The sequence below is a fragment of the Lethenteron reissneri genome, chromosome 14 (genome assembly GCF_015708825.2).
Source record: "Lethenteron reissneri isolate LAM-NWPU_2019-01 chromosome 14, ASM1570882v1, whole genome shotgun sequence".
Taxonomy (NCBI): Eukaryota; Metazoa; Chordata; class Hyperoartia; order Petromyzontiformes; family Petromyzontidae; genus Lethenteron; species Lethenteron reissneri.
The window spans coordinates 2331436-2357702 of NC_083792.1; the positions used below are offsets into that span (position 1 = coordinate 2331436).

Here is a 26267-nt window from a genome sequence, read left to right on the forward strand (position 1 = left end):
TCTACGCCGCTCCGCTCGACCAGATTTCTCAGTGAATCGTTCGCCTCGCGGTACAGTGGCTTCGGCAAGCATCAGTGAGTGAGGATGATGATAGGGTAGAAGATGACGACGGCGAGGAATGTTTGACGGGGATGTATGTGCTGAGTGTACGTTGAACTTCTTTCGCACCATACATAGCCAACCGTGCTAATCGGTGGTGCGGCGGAAGGACAACAAACTACCGGTCTCTGTGTGAGTCTGTGGGTCTCTCTGTGAGTCTATGGGTTTCTGTGTGAGTCTATGGGTTTCTGTGTGAGTCTATGTATGTATGTATGTTGAACTTCTTTCGCACCATACGTAGCCAATGGCGCTAATCGAAGGTGCGGAGTGCTTGTTTTGGTGGCCAGGTGAAAGCGATTTCTCTCTTCGTAAGCAGCGCCCACCTCCGTTGAAGCAGCTGAGCCACCGGTTGAAATTCTGCGTTGCTATTTCAGTTGCCAGCCTCGACCTCGGCCTGAGAACATAATCGTTGCCGATTAATCCCTTGGTTGTTTCTGGGCAATGGATCGTGTCGGTAAAAATCGAATTACGAATTGTGATATCGGTCGCAAAATCCGACGTGCAATCTGCTGCTAACTGGGAAAATCTCTGCTCGTGTTTCCCCCCGCAGGTTAAACTTCCAGTTTTGCCCGTCGTCCAAGGTGCACGGCTTCGCCGCCTACGACCTCAAGTCTTGCGGGGAAGACGAGGTGAGCGCGGCGCTCGTCGGCGGCGATCACGAATCACTTAAAAAAATAAAAACGGCTTTTATTCTGATTTTGTTGCGTAGGCGTTCACGACCATTGTTATGATTCGTAATTGGTTTCTTCTGGGTCATGTCGCGGCCGGCGTTGGCCAATTCTGAACAACAACATATTTCCACGCGCAAGGATAGAACAGAATGACTGCATGAGCGCCTTGGTGAAATAACAAAAATAGAATAAGTGGGGAGCATCCAGGACTTCCCGCTCTGAAAATGCAGCAAGGCACAGTCCATGAGCCACATTGCCAGCGAGTGCTTAATGTACGCAGTTCCCGGAGGAACAGCTATAGCGGCAAGAGCAGTGATCCACTTTTACCATCCCGTGAGCCATTGATCGTCTCACCTCAACATAGAACCGTGATCAAGTTTCGCTGTAGAAAGAGCCTTCTTGGAGCGTACATATGTATGTATGTTGGATTTCTTTTGCACCGTACGTAGCAAGCTGTGCTAATCAGAGGTGCGGGGGAAGGACAACAAACTAAACACAAAAAGCAGTTCTAAAGGAAATGCAGTTCTTAAGAAATGACCAGCATATTTAAATTATACGCCCAGGTTTAAGTTTGTAAGCTATGTGATAGCTTCGGGAATTTCCATACACAGAGAAGAAGAAGAAACAGTTTTCAGTTTCAGTTTTCAGTTTCATGTATTTGGTATAGTCCTGTGAGCCATTCGGCTCTTGAATCGGGTGCAACTGCAACATACAAAAAACAAGAACATGAACAAGAAAACATCTTTAAGTGACTATGCGCAAACAGAAACATTTAGGAAAAAGCACCCAAATCTTCCAGAAAAAGCACCGTACACCAATGCTGTGTGCAAAAATCCCAGTGGGATGCAAGTCAAACAACAACAACCACAAGACAACTTAGATTAAAGCCATTATTCTAACTCCGTACTACAACAAACAAACATGACCAAACCACAAAACGTTTTCGAAATCACCAAAATAAAGCCATAAGCAAAGTAACAGTGATCATAGGAACTGTGACCAAAATTTAACAATTAACGACATAAACAACATGTACCACCAAACCCTGCAGCCATAGCTGGCTGCAGGGGTCACTCCACAACAGCAGGAGCATCAATAGGAGTATCAAAATTTTTTAATGCACCTTTAAAAATCAGCACACTAAATCAAAACACAAGAGTATACGTTGCAGCGGTCATCCGGACGACAAGAAGAAGCCGTTGCCAACCGGCATTGACCACCGTGGCGCATACAGACAAATAAACCCCCATAGCCCACGTGACATGGGGAGGCCCTCATCCAGCAGTGGATTGACAAGAGGGGACCGTACTTGTACGATAATAACAACAATATTTGTTACGTCTCAATTCTCCCCTGCAGATTGTGACGTTGGAGAACGCCGAGGAGTACGTGGACCTGATGTTCGACTTTTGCCTCCACTCCGGCATTCGGAAACAAGTCGACGCCTTCAGAGGTAGAAGTTCTTACTCATTCGTCGAGGCTAATGCCATTATTGACGTGACAATGCACGTACAGTACAACAATACCGTGCGTCAATAAGACGCTTGACGACAACGAGACGGAAAGCCGTTGATAAAACGGTGAGAGATAGGTGGCGTGAAGATTGGTGGTAAATTTTTAAACGGTTGTTAGCTTTAGGGGAAAGTGACTAAAGATCAGCACACGTTGGCTTTCACGCACAGTATTGCTATACATCACGGACTTTTGGCTCGATCACGCGAGTAAAATGTGTTGTGTCGTAGACCCTCCTCCAACCGACGCGGCCAATTAATAAAGTTGTCACCTGAACAAATGCGCCCAATTAATTTCAGATTTACCAAGTTAAATATTTCAAATAATGAAGGAACAATGGCGGTTGGTTTCACGAGTGTCGCGCGTCGCTTGTGTCCGTCGCGTCGTTCTCAACGTGCGCGCGTGCGCGTCACTGTCGCCGTGTCTCCTTGCAAGACGGCTTCAACCGCGTATACCCCATGGAGAAGCTGAGCTCCTTCAGCCCCGAAGAAGTGCAGCTCATCCTGTGCGGGGACCAGTGCCCGTCGTGGACGGCGGACGACATCACCAACTACACGGAGCCCAAGCTGGGATACACGAGGGAGAGGTGAGCGCTTTGACCCCCACTTCCCGCCCTGCGCACACCACCGCGAAGTGACGCTCACCTCCATTGGAGGTCAGCGGGGGGCAGCGGTTAAAAGTTCCGCATTCTCCGCGGTAAGGAATTGTTGTCTCCATCCATCCGATGACCGCCGTTGACTTCCCACAAAATGGAACGAATGTTTGTCGACGCTGGAGCGATGATTGGGCAGGGGTTGACTCCTGGCCAAGATCAGAACTCGTAAGCCCTCGCATGCCGACACGAGTACTTTAACCACAGCGCCCCCCCCCCCCCCGTCGCATACCCTCCATACTGGGAATCTGTGAAAAAAAGCTTCATAGCTCATCGGATTCCCTGAGTATAAATAAATATTCTGATTCTGATATCCGATGATGATTCATTTTCTTATTTTTCCACCTTGTAGTGCCACGTTCAGTGCACTCTGCTCGCTGAATGTACCCGCCCCCCCCCCCCCCCCCCCCCCCGGCTAGAGCCGATGCCCATTGAGATGCGTGTTTCTTTTGCGAGGAAGCCCTGGTCGTAAACGCCAATGATCCCATGGTTGGTAAATGACAGACAAAGATGCGTCACACATTCGTTCCGGGACGAAATAAATGTTTATTTGGGGCTGTTCGTCAAAGCAAATCCGCGTGAGACCGAAAAACACACGGGACCCTAAAAGCAGTTCTGACAAACGACCTGCAGAGATTCAGACTTTCCGCAGCTGTGGCCGCACTCGGCTCGAAATTGTTGAAAAGTAAATAACGATTCATTTTATGCAGCGTCATCGCTCATGGAAATTGCGTCTCACAATTGCTGAGTAGAAACCACAGATCCAAGCTGCAAAGGCTGCCAAGTCGGTAAGCCGGCGCCAAAGATTCCTTTGCAGTTCCCTAACTTAATTTGTTCCAGAAGGCCATTCGAACACCGATTTGTTCGAAGATTGAATTAATTTTCCCCATAAGAATAAATGTAAATTACATAAATTGGTTCCAGGCGCAAGAAATCTCTCATTATAAAGCATTTTTACACGAAGTTTACAGTAATACATGCATAACATCATACAAAAAAACAAGAAACACAATAAATAAATGGAATAAATGAATAAATATATGGAATAAATGAAATAAACAAACATTGAACTTCACTTTACCTGTAGTAAGGAGAGTTGATAGCTTGAGTGGAAGGTGGTGAGGAGCAGGAGGTGGTAAAACCTTTGCCTGGGCAAGCGTCATGCATGCTGGCCATACGCGTCTCAGCCGTACACGTTCTTTCAAGTCACGATTGCCCGTCCGGGGCAAATTTTTTCGTAAATATCATTCGAACACCGATTTGTTCGAGTTCTGGTGCGTTCGATCTCCGAGGTTCTACTGTATATTAAGAAGTATTTGGCCAATGGTGAGAGTTTATTATACATTGAGAGCAAACCAGAACATTCGGACAAAACCCATGCATGCGAGGGGGAAACAGTCTACAGGGTGTCCCAGAAGTCTGGAATCAGAGGAAAAAACATACACGGCTCTCGTGTTATTGGCCCGCGGTCTGGATGCAGTCTGTTAAATTCAACAGCGACCTCCCTCTGACTCCGATTTTCTAGCAGTAGAATTATCTGGACCCGTTCTTCCTTACTCCGACATCTTGGGCCTGCAGAAACAAAAAAGTATGAATTATGTATTTTTCACTGATTCCCTGCTTATGGGACACCCTGTATATCCCATAGAGAAGGGACAGATGATAATAGTCCTCACTTTTCTGTAATACATTCTGCTGGCAAGCCAGGGTATGGCACTTCCTCAATGTCCATGGGGAGGGAATCTCGCAACATTTGATAATTCGTGCTGCGCTCCACCAACCCTCGCCGCTACTACCGCACCGCTGGATTGGAGGCAGCCACGTGCAGCGTTCGCCACCGCCGCCGCCATCCGCGATTACCACGCGCGTTTGAACGTTGTCCCGTCCTCCCCCCCCCCCTCTCGCAGCCCCGGCTTCCTCAGGTTTGTGAACGTGCTGTGCGGAATGTCGGCCCAAGAGAGGAAGGCGTTCCTCCAGTTCACCACCGGCTGCTCGTCGCTGCCTCCCGGCGGCCTCGCTAACCTGCACCCCCGGCTCACCATCGTGCGCAAGGTCAGTGCGCCGGGGAGCCCATCGGCGAGGACGGGAGTCGGCAAAAAACCTTTTAAAAGAAGAAGAGACGTTTTGTTTTTGTCTTTGACCAAAAATTGTTTGAGAGCCGCGTCGGAAGCAGAGCTACCTGGTACACAGACGCAAACGCAGCGGATATACGGCAAGTGGCAAACAAATTCTCACTTAAATCAACAAAATAGGTGGTGGAATTAACTGCGTCGATTTCGTTTATTTTCTCCTTGGTTGTTATTTAACAATATAGTTTGACTGTACATTTTGTTGTTGCCAAGCCATTCCATAGTGACCCATTCCTTACTATATTTAATAAAAAATCTTAAAATTTTGATTTAAAGCTTTCGTGACTGCAGGGATTCATATTCTTGGTTCTTTCGGTAAAGTCACGTAGAAGGGAAATAATCAAATAAATAAAAATATTTAACAATACAAATATTAAACAACAAATTCTCATGACGTTTCGACTGCAACACAAGCAATCATCATCAGGTGTGAAATCCACAGCAAGAAAATGTTCTTGCTGTGGATTTCACGCCTGATGATGAATACAAAAATCTTTACTTTAAATTGTAGTTAAGTTTTAGGCAACCTGCGGCTCCCAACTCCTGGGCTAGGACGATGGGGCGCCGCGGTGGCTAGGAGACTCCATCTCCATCGCCCTGTGCACGGGAGTTCGTGGGTTCGATCCCGACCCTGACGATGCATGTATGGAGGTTTCCCCGCAAAAGCGCACAGGAAGCGAAATCGCACCACCCACGGCTGCCTGCTGAGTAGCCGTGCGTACAGTGCACACCTAATGTTGACCCACGTCCGGCCGCTTGTAGCCACGTTTGACTGATTCAAACCAGATGTCGTGAATTATGGGCACAAATAGGTGAGCGGCATCGATGTGAAATTGTGTCCAGCGAACCCGCATAGAGCCAGGGAAACCTTGGTTTGGAATTTGCGTGTTCCCTCTCGCTCTCCCCGTGGTGGTCGCGTGGATTTTTCTCCAGGTTCTTCCAGTTTTGCCCACCCCGCCTCCATATTTAAAACCATGCATTTAAATTATTTGGCTGTCACTATCAATTTTCTTCGCACGGTGATGATGTAAGCCACTTGGATGAGCTGCCATCATGTTTGGCCAGGTCGTCTCTGTAGCAGAGCGAATATCTCGGTGGGCTTTAGGTGGTAAATAAAATAGTTTAGAACGCGTCCCCAACGCCTCTCAAGCATGACGTCGCTTCATTATATCACGTGTGCTTTCGCGACCCATATTATGGTTCTTTCGGTAAAGTCACGTAGAAGGGAATAATAATAATATATTTTGATAATTGTATTATTTTTATTATGTAATTATTTTTATTATTTTATTATTTCCCTTCTACGTGACTTTACCGAAAGAACCAAGAATATGAATCCCTGCAGTCACGAAAGCTTTAAATCAAAACCTCAATAGTGTTTGTTTTCACTTATGAAAGCTAAAACATTACTATAAAATTACTCTTTAGTATAATTAAGTTAACTATGACTAACCTAAATCGCCACATATGTGTGTGGACCTTCATATCTAACGTGTGGCACTCAAACTCGCTATTTTTAGACTTGCATTGCAAGTCTAAAGCCTTTTCATTGAATCGCCAAGAATGTGGCCGATCTTGTCAGCTCTGGGAAGCTAAGTAGGTTTGGGCCTGGATAGTGCTCGGACGGGCGACCACCGTGCCCGCCAGGTTGTTTATCGGCTGCTGCGAGACTACGCGGTGAGCAGCGGAGGGCGGTAACATCTGTCGCCGTGCCGTGCTTATGTGCTCCACGTCTGTGTTGCTCACCCTTGCGACCCTCATTGACCAGCATGGCGAAGTATGGTCAAATAACCCACGTTGGCCATTAGCTGTCCCTCATCCGGCAGCGGAGTAACTAAACGGCCTGTGCGTGAACGCAAGTCGAAAACCCGTTGCCTTCCTCGAGTTGGATTTGAACCGGTGACCTCTGCGCTGGGAGGCGAGCGTGCTGACCGCGAGGCCACCCGCTCCAAATGGAGAGCGTGAAACGCTCCTAGCCACCGCAGCCGAACGATCGGTGACATAAGCTTATCCATTACCAGCTGACGGGCCTATTTAGACACAAGGTCTCTTTTCCGAGGGAGAATTTTGATTCATTACTACAACATGGGCGCCACGGTGGCGAGATGTTAACTACCTCGCCTGGTATTCAGGAGGTCGTCCACTGTATATTTGGAGTTTGCGCGTCTGTTTCACTGTGGTTGCGTGGATTTTTCTCCGGGTCCTCTGGTTTTCCCCTCCATATAAATGATCATCGTGTGTTTATGGTATTTGGCTGCTATAAACTTCCACATGATAGGCCACTTAGTTGCACTATCGCTTGTGCAATAGAGCTATATGGCTTAGTGGACCTTACCTGGTGAACTAAAACTAGCTTATAGTTTTATTTGTTAATTGGAATGACTACCATGATCATCATCATTCATCCAAATAAAGGCAAGACGTTAACTAAACCTCCCTTTTTTCAGGTGAACAAATGGGACGATGCCCACCTTCATTGGCGACCGTGACCAGTAGTCATGAAATTCCACATTCCTATGGCCCCGAGTCTCTCCGTCGGACAGCCGCCACCCACCCCCACTTCTCCACCCCTGTGAGTGTCGTCTTTCTCACGAGCCGTGCGTCGTCTGTGCTTGCGTGCGCAGGTCGACGCGACGGACGGCAGCTTCCCGTCGGTGAACACCTGCGTCCACTACCTCAAACTGCCCGAATATTCGTCAGAGGAAATCATGCGAGAGAGGCTTCTGTCGGCGACCATCGAGAAGGGTTTCCATCTCAACTGAGGGGAGGGGGGGGTGCGTGTACATGGCGGAGGTGGTGGGGAGGGGGTCACCATCGATGCAGTAAAGAGAGAGGTTGTGGGGAGGGGGGCGTGGTAGGGAATGTGTATCTCTGGTGAAACTCCTGCTGTAGGATTCCTGTATCGATAGCTATTGCGCTGGGCTTGCTCGTCACGAATATTTCTCAACGTAGTCCAAGCCTGAACGTTTGAATGGCAATACAGGCTGCGTGCACACGCGCGCCGTTATGTGTATGACACTCGCCTTCTGCTATAAAGAATTGAGGATTGTTCACAGCTTGTTTCTCGCTATCGTTATCTGGGATTGCCAAGTCCCTTTTAGTCACATTCTTGCCGTTTGTTTAGTTTACATTAGACGTTGTAATTTAATCACGAAATTGTTTCCTTCAAAAAAGTTTAAAGTGCCTCCATACTCAAATATATTTGAGCACTTGGGTGGTTTTGAGTCTGCGGTGGTAACTCCACGTTTCTATGACTATCCGCTTATCGGATGACCACTGTTGTTTTCCCACAATGTGGTGGTATTTCTTTTTATTGACCTGGCTTCAGAAGTAGAAGGATGATGATGACGACGACGAAGGAAAATAAAATTGGTGGAACATCCCGCTGCAAAAGACTTTAAGGAAAGCCTTGAGGCTCAGTGGTGAGGCCTTCCTCCTGTACGTAATGTCAGAGGGTTTGTAAAGTCACGGTGTGTTTGTGGTCACGTGAGCATTTGGAGTGGCCGGAGCCGGTGGTAGCAATCAGACACGCTCAGGTTGAGCGTTCGTATAGCCACGCAACAAGCGCTGTTGGCTGTCCACAATCGGGGTGCCACGGTGGCTAGGGAGATGTTAACTCCCTCACCTGGTATGCAGGAGGTTGTGGGTTCGATTCTGACCCTGGCACCTGCTGTATATTTGGAGTTTGCATGTTCTTCCCGTGGCCGTGTGGATTTCTTTTATCCGGATCCTCCTGTTTTTCCCTCCACATTTAGAATCAACATGTTTAGAGTGTTTGGCTGCTATAAATTTCCACTTGATAAGCCACTTAGTTGAGCCTATCATCTGTGGCCAGGTCGCTCCTGCAAAAGAGCTACATAGCTCAGTGGGCCTTACCGAGTAAAATAAAAATTAGTTCAATTAATTTGGTATGTATTATTTCAACCCCCAGAGGTGCATTGGCAATAAGGCCGAATTGATCCCAGATCACAGAATTTGACCTTGTGACCTCTTCCCGTTGTGAGTCGCGACCTCTACCGCGGAACCGACGCAATTCAAATGTTTTTCCGTTGCAAGGTGGTGCCGCCAGCCGCGGCACCGCCGTGCGTGCGAATTCTGTTCCACGCGGGTCGCAGTGCGAGCCGATGATTAGGGGAGTCGGCCTCCGCCGTTCCGTGATCTCGACGTTGAGAGACATCCACATCGGCGATTCCGGCGGCGTATTTAAGCTAGGCTAGCTAACACGAATGCAGTGACCTCAAAAACACAATAAAAAGTGTGACGTCCAACGTATATTCTCACACGAACGGTCAGAAGAGTATCACAGTCGTTGCTCTTTTTTGCCGCAACTCTCGCATGTGTTTTAAGAATGGTGGTAACTGATTTGCATTTCGTTGATAGTGGGATTGCTGTATTTTGTCAGCAATAAACTACTTTAACGTGTTATTTTCCGTCCGATTTTGTGCCGTTGTGAAAGAGTCACATTTTGATGTTTGATTTTCGTCTAAATAACGACTGCCACCTCAAGATGCCAGAACCTAACGGTGGGACAAGGGCGGCACGGAGGCTTTTCTTTGGCGGCCCTGGTATTTACTCTAACCACCGGTGTCTTCCTCCTCCAGCCACCATCACCCAATGCTCTGCCGCGCTTGGGTAGCGCGTGCCACAAAACCGCGTCCGTCCGGAAACAAAAAACATTATTTGGTAAAGCTGCTGCTGCTGGGTTGGCACGGGTGCACAACCGCAGTTAACAACAACAACAAAACTAGACGCATTCGTCAAATAACACCGTGAAGGAAGGGCCATTGCCGGAAACGTCACCTTATTTATGATTATATAGGGCCCACAGTGTTATTGATGAATGTGTGGACCTGGACATATAGGCGATGCCCTTCAAGAGAGATTCTTGGGCGGCTGCAGGCGTGGCCTGATGGGACAACGAAGCAGGTGGTGGCGCCTCCTGCCCCGTTCCCACTGGCCACATGCACGCCGCGCTCGTGCAGGGCTCTTGCGCGCTACAGGGGTGGTTTCCCGCCGTCCATTTGCCGTGCCGAACCTGAACCAAGCCGTGATATACAAGCTAAATCTGACTGGGGGGGGGGAGGGTGCCGAGCATGATCAGGGGTGGGGCTAACACCGCATTCATTGCTCGTGGGGCCAGTGGGTATGTGGCGAGGACGTGGCACCGCTGCAATCGTCTGCACCCATCGGCGCTCGTTTGCCGCGTGCGACGTCGGCAGTGCGACTCCGACTCCTGCAGCGGAATAGCGACCTGGCCTCTCATGAGCCACGTCGGCGTGGCGTCGGCGTGGCTTGGTTGTGCAGTGGAAAAAGGTTTCGGGGCCTCTCCAAGACCCGGATGCTAGGGGGTTGTGTAAGCATGGCCTAAATTAGGCGATTTGGCTGCATTTGGGCTCTTTGGGATATGGTTAGCATCCCGTTGCTCTCGAAATGCGATGGAACACCGACAATAAAGACGAGCAGTCTTGCGTCACGCGCGCTTGTTCATAATATATAATGTTTATTTCGATCCGTCACCATGTGGCAATACAAATAAATATACGATATCCACGAAAATTCGTCACCAAAAAAATATTCGACAGTCCGTATTTGTCTTTTTGGGTATACGTTTACATTTTTACAAAAAATATATCTTATCACGAAGAACTATTTAACACAGAGGCAAGTTGTGAGTTTCGCTTATTGGGTCGATGCACGGCCATCGAGTTCGTCTTCTTCACGAAGTTGGAATTCACCTCATCCCCCCTAATGGCTGTCTACAAAATGTTTCCACTCGAGTGCACAAACGAGCGACCGCTGGCAAATGTGGCCTATGGGGCTCAACAGCGGCCGCCGGCTGGCCAGCCCACGTGGGGTCGTGAAATTGCGCGAGGTTCACCCAACTTCATTTGTACGCGACGAAGCCCTTGGTCACCCCACAGTGACGCGACGTGAAGACTCGCCTCGAAGCCCTCGCTCGCGGACTTGCGTTTCATTGTAACCGAATGGCGTACGAATGAATGTGTCAATCGGCCAACACAATCGAAAGCGGTTCAAATGTTTTGAACACTTCAAACTATACGCACTGCCATGGAAACATTTGGAGATCCCACATTGCCACGGCGAGGGGGAGGTCCAGTCTCACCAGTCCAAGTGTTAACTTCACACGCGCGCACAGAGCGGTGTCAATGTTATCAATCCTGTAAGGATGAGTAAACAAATTACTTGGTGGTGCTGCTGCTGCTGAGTTGGCAGTGGTGCACAAACAACAAAAACCCATGGACACATTCCGTGTCAACAACAACACTGTGTGGCCTTAAAAGACAATATATAATCTGAGACATTTCGGGCCATGGCCCTTGCTACATATCGCGTAATTGATGCGCTAAGGCCAATGTGTTTGATGATCATGATGATAAGATAGGATGCCGAGTTGACCTTCGTATCAGGATTATAATTTTTACAAACGGCTCGAGTGGTGCGGCGCTACCCGGGGCAGAGGCCCGTTCCGTTCTAACCCCCGAAGCAGGACGAATCGGAAAGTTGATTTCAACTGGAGGAATCCGATAAGCTGTGAAGCTCTTTTTGTTCACAGACGTCCAGTAGGCGAGCGGCGTGTGCGAGCGTGTGAACCAGCCACCACCACCACCACCGCTGCCACCACCACCACTCCCCGAACAGCGGAGAGAGACGACGACGACCGCTATCCGATAGCGACCGACCCCCTCCGAGGTTTCAGCGTCGACGACGCCACGCAACAGCATCTCTTTAAGCGCGGGATTTTTTTTAGTTTTTAAAAGAAATAAATCCTTGAAAATATTTCAATACCATTTGTTAATGCGTTTCTATATATATACGTTTATGCATATATATTAAAAAGTTAAGCATTAAATTCGGTTGACCGAAGAGTTCTATACACGTGCACAAATCGCACGGTTCCGTTTGCAGCGCGCATCCGCCACGTATCGACCGGCCTCTCAATCGAGTGCCAAACGAATCCAGCGTGTTGGGGCACGTGTGTGCGTGCGTACGTATGCGGTCACAATAATCAGGGTATCTCATATATACATACGTCTTACGTACTTTCATCCAGCAGTGGACTGACAAACGGTGTCAATTACTATGTACATACTGCACATATTGACACAACCCGCTTCGTGTAAGTGTGGTCTTTTTTGCAGTAGAACTTGCACACAGACGATAAAGACAAACGGTCTCACACACACACACACAATATGTTCCCCGTTTAGTCTTGTACTGCATAGTAGGGGATGTAATGGCCGACAGCGATCACCGATTAAGACAAAGATTCCCCGGTTCGTCGGAGAGAATTACGCCGCAGCGGTTTTCTAATCCGCACTGCGATCCCAGGAGCTGGGCTCATTCCCCAGCCACGGCTGACACCAGTGGGCAAGCAGCGTCTTGGACTCACCCCTGGGCCTCTGTTAAATCGACTTCAGCCTTAACCGGGTACTTGAAGCGACGGCGTGTAAAACTTCAACACCGGGGAGACAAAGGCGGCCGGGCGTGAACGGTGCTGGCAACCTCTAAATGGGTGTTCACTAACGTCGCTTGCCCGCGCGTACGCAGCCTATGAAAACACAACCACGGCACACACAGCTCGCAATGTACACAAAGACGCAACACACACATACACGTACATACAGACAGGTCCCTATTTCCCTAACCAGAAACTACTGTTTCCAGGGCACAGGGATAAAACCGGTGTCTGCTCGTCCATGGCAATATGCCATACTCCACAGCCTGTAAGTCAAGAGACTTATTTCAGAATGGTCGTTCCTTTGGGCTTCCACCTGCAATGATAAAGACAAAAAAACACAGGAAAAAATTAGTATTGTCAGTATTATTGTCTAAAACAGAAGACCTTTTAAGAGGTAACAACAGCACCGACACGTGACATCACGCACATACCGATCGACCTCTACGGCGGACGAATGTGGACTGAACTCGTCTCGGTGTTTGTCGAGTTTTCTTTTTCTTTGCCGCACGTCTGCGCTAAATGCATCGAAGCACGCGGACGTTACCACTTGAGTCCACAGTTTTTATGTGTCGGCGGATCCTGCTGAATCGCCGTCGCTGTTCGCGACCTCACGTTCCCCCCCCCCCCCCCCCCGGTTCTTTGGTTGTGGGACATTTTGACCCATCGGATTAAAAGTAGGATTCGTAACGCGCGAGTAGAATGCGTATCGTAAAGCCCTCCTCCACCCGACACGGCCAATTAATAAAGTTGTCACGTGAACAACAAATTAAGCGAATAGCTCCGTGTGCTTTCCCTGGTAAGATCAAAAATGGTTTAGTTTTATTTTAATATTTTTTAAAAGTTATTTGTTTACCTTGCCTACACTTTGCTCCCCTATCGTGGTGTTGTACTGTTTGTTGTTGTTGTAACATTCTGACCCGCCCCTACTGGACATCTGTGAAAAAAGAGCTTTATAGCTCATCGGATTCCTCCAGCACAAATATTTAGATTCTGCATCAGCACCACCGGTAGTGCTGTTGTTGGTGAGCATCGTCACAACATTCAACAATTGGGTGCGGACGTTTCACTGGTTAAGTTACAATCAGCATCATCAGGCAGTTGCCAGAATTGTGAAAATGTCCTCCAGGTCTTGGGCCCTAAATAGAGCGTGCGATGTCACTATGACGGTAACATCCGCCAATGTGTGTCGCGAACTCTTTTGCGAAACAGCCCTCGAATGACAACCAATCAAAGAACCCCCACCCCCCTCCCGCTCTGAACGTTTCCCAGAATCCTCGCGACCCGACGAGTGGCTCACCTGGCGCGTGGTGCGGCGAGCTGCCCTCGGCGAGTTGATACAACTCAGACGCACGAAGCCCAAAACATGGGGAGCTCGCGGCAGCAGCCTGGGGCTCCGCGACAAGGCACGGCTCACCCAAGCCCTCCCCTCCTCCGCCTCCTCCTCCACCTCCTCTGCCTCCTCCTCCTCCGTCTTCTCCTCCTGCTGACATGATTCCCGCGACCCCCTCCTCCACCGCCGCCGCTTCATTCTCCTGTAGGTCCACGATGTCCTTGAGCAGAGTGTCGAACACGACCTCTCGGTCGACGGATGACGACGAGGGGCCCTCTTCCAGCTCGGGAACGATCGAGAAGTCCAGACTCCTCCAACGCTTGCAAGGCGGCGGCGGCGGCAGCAGCAGCGAGGCGGGCGCGCCGCCGCTGCCGCCTGCGCCGACTCCGGCGAGCTCCCCGGAGCAGTCGGCCTGCGCCTCCAGCCACCCGGAGCGAGTCTCGGGGAGAGAGGAGCTGCGGCCTGACAGGAAGAGCCTCGTGTGCGACGCTTTCAGCTCCTCGCCCTCCTGCCTCTGAGTCCCTCTGCCGCCGCCGCTGCGCATGTACGAGTCGAAGGTCTCGGCCAGCGTGCTGATCTGCCGCGCGAGCACGTTGATGTGCTCCCTCTCCGCCTCGGAATACGCGTGGGGGCCGCGGGCGGCGTGCGGCGCGCCCGGCGCTCGCCGCCCGCCCCCGAAGGTGCCGATGGGCGGCAGGGAGCGGCGCGAGGCCGCGGCGGAGGTCAAGGGGCTGTCGGGCGTGGGGGGCAGCTGATCGTACACGCCGGGGCTCGGCGAGGGCGGCACGAAGGTCTGCTGGCGGGCGGCCACGTCGCACGGGTTGAACAGGAAGGTGGAGGCCTTCTCTGGGGTGTAGGGCGGCGTGCACTGCAGCCCGCCCGGCGACGACTCGGGCTGATGCTTCGCGCTTGCCAACATTCGCTCGCTCCACACTGGGGTCTGGAACTGATGCTGCTGCTGCTGCTGCTGGTGGTGATGGTGATGAAGTTGAGGACGATGAAGCTTCTGCAGGGGCTGGGGCGGACAGTAGAGCCCCATCTCGGGGTGGTGCGCTGCCGTCTGCGCGGGGTTCGCGATGTCCTCGGACCGCTTGCGCTTCCTGCAGCCGGGCAGGCCGACCTCCAGGGTGCGCAGGATCTCGGCGACATAGGGGGGCGAGGAGGAGGAGGAAGAAGAGGAGGGGGCGGCGGCGGCCGTGCAGGGCGCCGCGGTCTGATGAGGAACCGGGGAGGGCATGAGCAGCAGCGACGCCGCGGTGGAAACGGCGGACGACGCCTCGACCTGGTGCCCCATGAGCTGCACGCTCAGCGGTTCCGCCATCGTCTCCGCCAACGTCTCCGCCAACGTCTCCGCCATGGTCTCCGACAGGGTGTCCACCAGCGCGTCCACCAGCGTGTCCGCCAGCGCGTCCGCCAGGGGCTCCAACAGCGGAGCCGCCGCGTCGACGTCCGCGGGGTCAATCGGCGGCTCTTCCAAAGCGTCCGCCGACGGCCCGAAGCCGCCGTGGAATGGGCCCGACGCGACGGGACGCGGGGCCAGGCCGACGGCGCCACGGAGGTTCGTGGCCTCCGCCTCGCTGCAAGAGGAGGAGGAGGGCGCGCAGGGGCGGGAGGCGCTGTCAGTCGCGTCGATGGCCCGCGGGGCCGCATAGGGCCCACGGCCCACGCAGCCCATGGCCACGCAAGGCCCGCCACTTCATAAACGCCCGACAAACTACGCTTTATCCGCAGCTGGTGTGGTGTGTAAACATTGTCCACCCACCCCTTTGTGTATTGTGCCGGCCTTCATAGGTGCTCGCGAACAGCACTTCAGCACTTGGCCCAACAGTCTGTTAAGCCTTTACGGGGGATCTTTGTGTGTGTGCGAGAGCGTGTGCGCGTGTGCGTGTGTGCCTTTGTCTTGTGCAAATGCCTGCTTTGCTCGCCACAGGTTACATTCAAAGTCCTATTTGGCTCTCGGTGATCAAAATGTTCCCCGCCTTTGACTCGGAGGAAGTCGGAATGGATATCGGCGTGGCAGAGATCAAGATGACCGCGGTTTGATGATGAGCAGCTCTCACCTGATCATGAGGTTGTCGCAAAATATGACGTCGTCTTGCAGCTGAGCTGTCGCCAGGACCCAGCTGCAATCCCCGCTCTTCCGCTGCAGCCGAACGATCATCCGCACCTCGCACGAGTCGCGGCTCTGAACTGAACGAGAGGAAGCGCACAATCCCAGAGTTAAATAGGTCAATAAATCAGACGTGGCTCATGCCACTGGCAGCTTAACCGTAACACCGACCCACAGCCTCAACACTGACCCACAGCCTCAACACTGACCCACTGCCTCAACACTGACCCACAGCCTCAACACTGACCCACAGCCTCAACACTGACCCACAGCCTCAACACTGACCCACAGCCTCAACACTGACATACAGCCTCAACACTGACATACAGCCTCAACACTGACCCACAGCCTCAACACTGACCCACAGCCTCAACACTGACCCACAGTCTCAACACTGACCCACATCCTCAACACTGACCCACTGCCTCAACACTGACCCACAGCCTCAACACTGACCCACAGCCTCAACACTGACCCACTGCCTCAACACTGACCCACAGCCTCAACACTGACCCACAGCCTCAACACTGACCCACAGCCTCAACACTGACCCACAGCCTCAACACTGACATACAGCCTCAACACTGACCCACAGCCTCAACATTGACCCACAGCATCAGCACTGACCCACCACCTCAGCACTGACCCACAGCCTCAACACTGACCCACAGCCTCAACACTGACCCACAGCCTCAACACTGACCCACAGTCTCAACAGTGACCCACAGTCTCAACACTGACCCACAGCATCAACACTGACCCACAGCCTCAACACTGACCCACAGCCTCAACACTGACCCAAAGCCTCAACACTGACCCACAATGTCAACACTGAACCACAACTTCAACACTGAACCACAGCCTCAAAACTGACCCAGCTTTAACACCGACTCACAGCCTCTACACTGATCCAAAGTCTCAACACTGACCCACCACCTCAGCACTGACCCACAGCCTCAACACCAGGACAGAGCCCTGTTTTGATAGTGAGACACAGTGCCCGGTTGGTCACCGCTGTTGTGACGAGTCCCAATCTCTCCGTGTGGTGACCGTGGAGGGCTCACCCAAAATGCTGTGCTGGGAGGTGGCGTGGCCCACGTCCTCTGGGTGCAGGAGCTGGTACCACGACTTCCCCGTGAGCTCCTGAGCCTCGTACTCCAGATGGTACACCACGCTGCGACAGAGCCACACCACGCCAGGTTACACACCACGCCAGGGTGCGTGTGTCGCGGTGTGTATTTGTGGACGTTTGAGTGTATACCGGATGGTCCGAAAGCCAGGACAGATAGGGTTGTTTAATTAATTTTAACATTGGCATTGAAACATGTTAATTGTTCGTTCTTTAAGTTAATGTTTCATCTATTCGCATTATCAACATCTATTTTCTCTTCTTTCTTTTCAGATGACATTTGCAAAACTCGACCAAGAACTCCGAATGAATGCAGACAAATACAGAATTGATGAATGTTAAAATATAAAAAAAGTCCTCAATTAGTTTCAAAAGTGAACCCATGCATGCATTATTGTTAATGGTAGTCAGTTTGATAATTTGTTAAAATAAATATAATATTTATAATGACTGGTGACGATTAAACTAAATATAATAATCCTACCTGTCCTGGGGACATCCTGTATAAGCAATATTTATTTATTTATTTAAAATTTGAACACAGTTGCTTAGCACAGGACCCCAAGGCCCAACACGTCAAACGGCCAGCAAACAACGGCACCGACGTCTACGATTGTAATCGTCAAGGAGTTTTTCAACAACAACAACAACAGCAGCAGCACGTTTGTTGGATTGAGCGAAGGTTATTTGTCGAAGGAGCTCGGCAAAGGGAGACGACGATCGGTGAGGAATCTCCAGAGTGTGTGTCCCTCCGTCTCCTCCTCTCTCACCTGCGCTCGGCGGAGATCCAGCGCATGTCTCGGGAGTGCTTGGACGCGAAGCCGTTCTCCTGCCACCGCTGCTGCTGCTGCAGCTGCGGCTGTAGCTGCTGCTGCTGGTGGCCGTGGGGAGACGACGAGGAGGATGCGGCGGCGAGGCGACTTCGCAGCTGGGATCCGGCGGCATTGACGTCCTCGGCCGGGCAGCACAGCAGCCACAGGAGCTGCCGCCGCTGCTGCTGCTGCCACGCGCAGCCCGGCGGCGCGGGGGCCGCGCGCGAGCGCACGGCGAGCGCGCGGTTGGAGCCCTGCCGGCGCAGCGCTCGCGCCGTGCTCACGCGGCACACGAAGGAGACCTCTGCGGGCGGGGGAGGGCGAGGGAGCGGCGGCGCAGCGGTTAGCGCTATCTGCGCTTACGAACCCGGAGGGCCAGAGTTCACTGTTCCCGCTCGCGGCCAACAACACTGGTGACGATTATATTATCTGAACCGCTCCTGGGCTTCCTCCCCTAGGTCGACTCAGCCGTCAAATGAGTGCTTGGTGCGGTGTGTTGTAAACAACACCAACTGGGGAGACAAAAGCGGTCGGGCGTTTTGATGGCCACCGACCGTGCTGTCTAACAGCACTTGCCCCAACAGTCTGATAAGGCTATCGGGGGGAAACTTTGTCTTTGTTTGGTCGTGATGATCGTGGCGGCGGTTTTGAAGTTGGTACTCGAGATGATTGATGGCACTGATCATGAGGATGAAGTTTATAGCATTGATGATGATGATGACGACGACGATGACGATGATGATGATGGTCGCCCTCTCACCTGTGCACTCGCCGTGCCCCTGCAGCTTGGACTGCACCTGCGCCCGGTCCTCCTCGTCGACGATGTCGTAGAAGCTGTCCCCCTGTGCGACCAGGTCCACCTGGACGGGTTACAGCAGCCGCGACGGTCAGCATCTCGCTCCACCGATCCACAGGTCACGTGGGTCACGTGGGTCACATGGGTCACGTGGGTCACAAGGGTTCACGTGGGTCACGTGGGTCACAAGGGTCACATAGGTCACATGGGTCGCAAGGGTCACGTGGGTCGCAAGGGTCACAAGGGTCGCGTGGGTCACGTGGGTCGCAAGGGTCACGTGGGTCGCATGGGTCGCATGGGTCACGTGGGTCACATGGGTCACAAGGGTCGCGTGGGTCACGTGGGTCGCAAGGGTCACGTGGGTCGCATGGGTCGCATGGGTCACGTGGGTCACGTGGGTCGCAAGGGTCACGTGGGTCGCATGGGTCACAAGGGTCACAAGGGTCGCGTGGGTCACGTGGGTCACGTGGGTCGCATGGGTCACGTGGGTCAGGTGTGGTGACCATTATGCTGGTGATGGTGATGACGATGACTTATGCCGCTCATGAAAATAATGTCGATAGTGCTGACGATGATACTAACACCAAATAGAACCCTTTTGGAAGGCATCAAGTCTGCATTAACCACACATACTTGTGGCAAAACATGCAAAGAAACATGCCCCGATAACAATGTCCTTGCATTGTCTTTGAAACCGATTGGTCTACACCAGAGACGGCAGCCTTCGTTACGACCCAGTCTCTCTCACGGGTGCTAGGCCAGAGAACGCCGACGGGCGAACAGTACAAATAGACACCTCGCAAAAGGTTTCTATTTGGTGTTTGAACATCGTAACACCTGTTTCATTGCTAGAAAGGGTAAAACACCTATTATTTTTTTCCATCACTTTGATACTGGCAAAATGGTATCCCATAGACATGATGATGATAACTCGTGTTCGATCTGGCGATGGTGAATGCGACGATGATGATGATGATGGCTCCTGCAGTGAAGAGACGCGACGCCTCACCATGGAGTATCCCAGCACGTCGCTGACGTTGTCCGAGAGGTACACGAGGCGAGCCTCCCGGGTCATCACGAGCACGAAGCCGGGCAGCGAGTGGCTCCATCCCGCAGCCACTTCCCCCCATGTAGAGTCTTCTCCTCCATCTCCTCCTCCAACTCGCCTCGATCCTTCTGCGCTACAGCCTTCTCCGTCAGCCAGGGGGGAGGCATGGGATAGAGGGAATGGGTGGGGGAGAATAGCAGCACGTTGATAAATATTCATTGAAATGTGCATTGAAAAGGCAGCCGAGTCTGGCTGATTAAAGTGAACAGCAATTGAGTTTATCGTTATCATCATCGTCGTCATTACCACCACCATGAACATCGGCATCACGATAATCGTAATCATGATAATCAAAATCACCAACACTGACATCCTCAGCAGCATCATAATCACCACTACCATTCATCTTCTGTGGCCGATCATTTTAGTGTCCATCACTTTTCATTTGAAGACCACAACTGGCTAGATATGGCCCTCGACCTAGGAATGTGGAATTTCCAGTCGGGTGTAATTACATTCGGCAGGCGAGAGCACCGTGCCACTTCAACAAGCGTGGCCACGTGCCCCTTGCCTGGCTCGTCGCCCTGGCAGTGGAGGCCTGCCGACTCGGTCTCATCGCGGGTGACCGAAACACGGATTCGAACTCATGTGCCCAGCTCGGCTGGCTTGTTGAGTGACTCTCACATCGCCAGCACGTGCCCACTGAAGCACCCGGGCCATGGTTACAGGCGTATTCTACATTACATGTTCGCTTAGCGAACGATATACGAAGATTCATCGTATAGCCTGCATATATTGTTGGGGCCAGTGCTGATAGCGAGCACCTATTTAAGGCTGAAACAGCACACGAGGGGTGACGTCTCAATCACCGAGCCCGGCCGCCTTTGTCTCCCCAGGGCTCACGTTTACCACACTGAAGCAGGTATTAATTTAAAGCTGAGTCGACCTTGGGGAGGCTCATCAGCGGTTAAAATATTCGCCACTCGTTATTTGGTCGTGAGCGGGAATCGAACTTTGGATGCCGAATTTGGAGTGAAGCGCGCTAACCACAGCGCCACCGCTCCTCACACTCGTGCTCAAACCTCACCTACCAACACACGCACCCCACAAATTGTCATTTACACACGAACAAATACAAAGATCCCCCGTATAGCCTTAACAGACTGTTGGAGCAAGTGCTGTTTGCGAGCACCTCTGAAGGCCGGCACGGCACACGAGGGGATGGATGACCCAACACCTTGCCCGGACGTCTTTGTCTCCCTAATGGCGATGTTTACACACCGCACCGAGTACTCGGTCAATGATGGCCGTGGACGGGAATCGATCTCAGGTCGCCGAGCGTGTCCGTGGCACTGCGCCACTGCACTCGCACCACACTCCGCTCACACTCACTTGCTCGCCACGCAAACTCACCCCACACACTCACCCCGCACACTCACCCGCAGGGAAGGCGAGTCCCCTCCGCGTGTACACGCACGCCAGCGCCATGACGTGCAGGTACGAGAGTCGAGCTTTGTCCGCATCACTCAGCGGCAGCAGCTCACGGATCCTCCGAATCTCGGCGTTGATCAGATCCCTGCGAGCCTTCGACGCGCCTTTGGTGGAACGAGGCTGCTGCTGCTGCTGGTGGTGCTGGTGGTGGTGCTGCCTAACTGGAGGCGGCTCTGACTGCCGCGGTGAGTTCCCTCCTCCCGGCTGCGCTTGGACGGCCGTGGGCACGGTGAGGGCATCCGGGGGAGATCGGGCCATGGGGACTGCTGCGCGGGGTGCCCAGGTCTCCAGCAACGAGGAGAACCTGGCGATGGAGACGGCGGCGGCGATGGTTGTTGGTGGTGGTGGCGGGAGTTAGAGTGTGGGCAGATGGTGGTTGGAGCTGTGGTGGTGTTATGATTGAAGGTAGTCGGGGCGGTGGTATTCGGGAGTTGGTGGTGGTATCATGGGCTGGTAGGTGGTGGTTGTATAATTCAAGGTGTGGGTGGTGGTGCTATTATGAGGTAGTGGGTGGAGGAGGAGATGTTGGTGGTATTATTAGGTAGTGGGTGGTGGAGATGGTTGTGGTATTATGAGGTAGTGGGTGGGGATGGCTGTGGTATTATTAGGTAGTGGGTGGAGGCTGTGGTATTATTAGGTAGTTAGTGGTGGAGGCTGTGGTATTATTAGGTTGTGGGTGGAGATGGTGGTGTTATTATTAGGTTGTGGGTGGAGATGGTGGTGGTATTATTAGGTTGTGGGTGGAGATGGTGGTGGTATTATTAGGTTGTGGGTGGAGATGGTGGTGGTATTATTAGGTAGTTAGTGGTGGAGGTTGTGGTATTATCGGGTAGTGGGTGGAGGCGGTTGCGCGAAGTTGAAGTTCGTGGGAGGCCGCGTTGAGCGAGGGGGACCTGGGAGGGACCCGCGGTCTACGCATTGGAGGGGGGGTGGGGGTCTCGCGTCCTGCTGTCTCGATATCGATGAGGCAGCTCCTTGCTCCGGGCTCGCGCGCTCGGCCGAGCTTTTATAGTGGGAGCCGCACGTGGGGATGTTGATGCTGCACGAGGAGTGGGTGGGAGGGGCGGGCGGGTAGAGGTGGGGAGGGAGCGAGGAATGACGAGAGAGCCGCTGCTACGTGGAGAGGGCCGCTACGGGGGTGGGTATGGTGGGGGGGACGTGAGCTGTGATTGTAGAGTGGGGGAGGTGAAGGAGTTAGGGATGCGGCAGGGCACGGGGTTATGTGTGAATCGCGCCACCCATAGACCGAGAGGTGAGAGAGAGAGAGAGCGCAAGAATGATAAATCAGGTTCAGCGATTCCAGCCCGCGGTCTCCTTTGCAAGGGAGACATGGGGCCGAAAGGCAAATGATGCGACAAAAGGAAGATTAAAAAAAACGGGTCGAGTGGTGGAAATTCCACATTTCTATGGCAGGAATCGGGATATCCCGAGAACACCCGCTACATGGCACGCAAGCGTGTACAGAGAAGGTCCATGCAAGCCCCATCACCCGTGATCAAAATCCCCATCATCATCACCAACATCATCACCAACATCATCATCATTATCGTAATTTCGCATTTGTCAAACGAGCAGTGTCCCGGCGCAGGCTGTGTTACAACGCTCTCTTGTAACGTCACGACTGATCGTCGTTGTTGTTGTTGTTGTGGTATGACATTTAAAATATAAGTGGACCCCAGTCATAATAACGTGGAATTGTATCACCGCTGGTTAAGACAGAGATCGCAGGTCGCGGACCAACAGCGCGGAGCTGTCCGTGGTGCTGAACGCGGTGCGCGTGTCCCAGGCACGCCGGGCATTGCCGTCAGCACAGACTTGCGAGAGCGAGGTCAGTGGTGTCAGCGAGCACCTAATATGGTCGAAATGCCACGCAAGGAGCGGCGGTATGGTCATCATCACGCCCGGCCGTCTTTGTCTTCCCGGCGCTGATCTGCACCGCGCCGCACGCGCTACTCTTGTAAAGCTGGGGAGAGACAGGGACGGGTCCAGACGCCGTGTTGACTCTGCACAGCGCGAGAACCTTCAATAATGACACACACGCTTATGCATAGCGTGGATAGATATACACACGCACGCACGAAATTGCGCAGACACACCAACACACTGACAATGGCACAGACTGGCAAGACTCGTCCATAATAGAGGGTTTTTTGGGGGGGGGGGGGGGGTTAGAAATGTGTCGTTAAAACCCGCCACCACCCAACATAACCAACTAGTAAGGGTTGTCACGTCAACAGAAACGTCGTACTCTAATTGTAAATGTTGCGGCTTGGCTCTCCAACACACCGGTGTTGCTGTACTGGTGACGAATTGGCCACGTTCTGTTTCCGTGACAACCCTTACTAGTTGGCCGTGTCGGGTGGTGGCGGGTTTTAACGACACATTTATATATTTACGCGATCTAACCCAAAAAACCCTCTTATTATGGATGATATTGTTCGCGAAAGCCTACGTGTTAAATTTGTAAGACTCACACAATGGCATAAACACAACCTAGCCAACCACTGACCCATACACAACAAAGACGTACATATCGACACACACTCCATGACACCTACATATACAACAAGTCATCAACACACACTGACACGGCGGCATAAAAACGTGTCCACACGATCACACACACACACACTGACGAATCCACATTAATAGAAAGATCCCCCGTATAGCCTTTAACAGACTATTGGGGCAAGTGCGGTCAACGATAACCTATAAAGGCCAACATGGTACACTAAGGAGTTGGGTGGCCAATACAGCGCCAGGTCGCCTTCGTATCCCCAGCGGCGATGTTTACACAGCGCACCAGGTACTCATATAAGGCTGAGTCGACCTAGGGGAGGCCAAAAACCGGTTCAGATAAGCGTCACTGGTGTTGGCCGTGAGCGGGAATCGAACTCGGGTGGCCGGGTGGGTAGTGCAGTGCACTAACCACTGCGCCACCGCTCCCTTAGCGATACACGCGCACAGACACATGCCTTGTACACATGTGCGCGGCGTCTTGCTTTGCGAGCCCGCGTCTGTGTCGGTGTGAGCACGAGGCGCCCAGGCCAATCAATACGACCTTTGACAGCAACATACCGTGGGCAGCTTGGCATGTTGCTGTCAGTTGCCAGATATAGCACAAACAACAACACAACATCAACAACAACACTGTAAAAAAACACACGAGTCGGTGACCTGGGTTCAATTCTAAAGCACGATACTGATAGTCTCTGGTGGAAATGTAAATATGAATGTAAGCTCGTGATGCCTTTAGGTCAACTCAGCCTAAATTGAGAACGTGGCGGTGCTGCTGCTGCTATGAACGTCATCACCGCTGGGGGAGACGAAGGCGGTCGGGCGTGGTGTGGTGGTGACCGCACCACGCCTTGATTAGGTACTTTGCTAACAGCAACCTGCGGAGTAGCAGCAGCAGCTGTGACGCATCGACGCCTCGAGTCCTTGACCTATTTAAGTCTTCCGCTAAACACTGGATGGCCGATGTCCCTGGGCAGTGTGACGTGCTGGCGTGGGTGGCCAGCACCACGCTCAGTCGCTTTAGTCTCTCCAGTGGCTGATGTTTACCAACTGCACCAGGTATTTATTTAAGGCTGAGTCGACCTAGGGGGGGAGGCACCCCATCGGTTGAGATATTCGTCACTGATGTTGTGGCTGTGAGCGGGAATCGAACTCGGGTGGCCGGGTTTGTGACGCATTACGATGCCCACACACTGACACAAAGACAAGGATCCCCCGTATAGCCTTTTAACAGACTGTTGGGGCAAGTGCTGCTAGCGAGCAATGACACACACACACATTAGTTGGTGACGCTGTTGCTGCTGCGTTGTCAATGGTGCACAAGCAAAGTTAATGACAACATAGGCGACGTTTCGGTAAATGGCCCTTCTTCATAGCACGTAGCTGCGGTGGTTCGGCTAATGAAGGACAATTTCCCGAAACGTAACTGTTAGATGTCTCTATCTCCTCACATTCACACACACAGAGACAGTATAGACATTGAGAAAGATCCCCAACGTATAATAGACAAATACAGGATAGACACTGACAAAGATCAGCAACGTACAGCCTTAACAGACATACAGATAGACATTGGCAAGGACACAAAAGACACACACGAACACACCGAGAGACGTGAGTGCGTGCGTGTGGTGTGGTGTGATCTCCGTACATACGCACACACCACACACACCGCACACACCACACTCACCGCACTTACCACACACCGCCGCACACACCGCACACACCACACACACCGCACACACCGCACACCCACACTCACCACACACACCACACTCACCACACACACCGCACACACCGCACACACCACACACACCGCACACACCGCACACACCACACACACCACACACACCACACTCACCACACACACCGCACACACCGCACACACCGCACACACCACACACACCACCACACGCCGCACACACCACACACACCACACACACCACACACACCACACACACCACACGCCCCGAATACACCGCACACACCGCCGCACACACCACACACACACCACACACCGCCGCACACACCACATACACCGCACACACCGCGGCACACCCCACACACACCACCACACCGCACACACCGCACATACCACCACACCGCACACACCGCACACACCACACACACCGCACACACCACACACGCCGCCGCACACACCGCCGCACGCAAGCCCCCTGGTCACGTCTCGCTTTATACGGAGAGACACTCGGGGGCTCCTCTCCTGTTGCCATGCCCCCCCCCCCTACGTCACCACGGGCGTCATTGCCTCCAGAGAGACCCCCGCAGGGAGGGAAGTTGGGTGGGGGGGTGGCAGGGGTTGATTCATTCACAATCTTAAGAGGGTGGGGGGTGGTGGGGGGGGGCAGGGGTTGATTCATTCACAATCTTAAGAGGGTGGGGGGTGGTGGGGGGGGGCAGGGGTTGATTAATTCACAATCGTAAGAGGGTGGGGCAGGTGGTGGGGGGGGATTTGGGGGGGGGGGGTGGC

General features: G+C 52.5%; 2 protein-coding genes across 18 annotated transcripts in view; one reads left to right on the forward strand and one right to left on the reverse strand.

The window, feature by feature from the left end:
* Positions 1-9486, forward strand: part of HECTD1 (HECT domain E3 ubiquitin protein ligase 1) — an 83277-nt gene extending 73791 nt beyond the window's left edge. For all 16 annotated transcript variants that reach the window (XM_061551247.1, XM_061551250.1, XM_061551249.1 and 13 more), the window contains 5 exons: positions 650-728; positions 2130-2223; positions 2718-2868; positions 4842-4986; positions 7688-9486. In XM_061551247.1, the coding sequence (XP_061407231.1) occupies positions 650-728; positions 2130-2223; positions 2718-2868; positions 4842-4986; positions 7688-7825 (607 nt within the window). In that variant the 3' untranslated portion in view covers positions 7826-9486. The remainder of the gene's footprint in view (positions 1-649; positions 729-2129; positions 2224-2717; positions 2869-4841; positions 4987-7687) is intronic.
* A 917-nt stretch (positions 9487-10403) lies between these two features.
* Positions 10404-23405, reverse strand: LOC133342237 (neuronal PAS domain-containing protein 4-like). Of its 2 annotated transcripts, none has more exons than XM_061551264.1 (9): positions 23109-23405; positions 21208-21563; positions 19730-19908; positions 18685-18784; positions 17883-18228; positions 17048-17157; positions 15934-16063; positions 13841-15450; positions 10404-12856 (listed from the first exon to the last, which is right to left on the reverse strand). In XM_061551264.1, exons 1-9 carry the CDS (start codon positions 23153-23155, stop codon positions 12828-12830), a joined length of 2907 nt encoding a protein of 968 aa, XP_061407248.1. In that variant the 5' UTR covers positions 23156-23405; the 3' UTR covers positions 10404-12827. The 2 variants fall into 2 exon arrangements, with proteins under 2 accessions (XP_061407248.1, XP_061407249.1); XM_061551265.1 differs by having other exon boundaries at positions 21208-22422; positions 23109-23120.
* Positions 23406-26267: the final 2862 nt, after the last annotated feature.

Excerpts from the sequence above, each read along its gene's own strand:
- LOC133342237 (XM_061551264.1), bottom strand. The coding sequence starts at position 23,155 with ATGATGACCATACCGCCGCTCCTTGCGTGGCATTTCGACCATATTAG. Across the intron at positions 18,785-19,729 it reads ACGTGCTGGGATACTCCATG|GTGGACCTGGTCGCACAGGG; the intron begins GTGAGGCGTCGC and ends TAACCCGTCCAG. Across the intron at positions 12,857-13,840 it reads CTCGCCGCACCACGCGCCAG|GTGGAAGCCCAAAGGAACGA; the intron begins GTGAGCCACTCG and ends TTATCATTGCAG.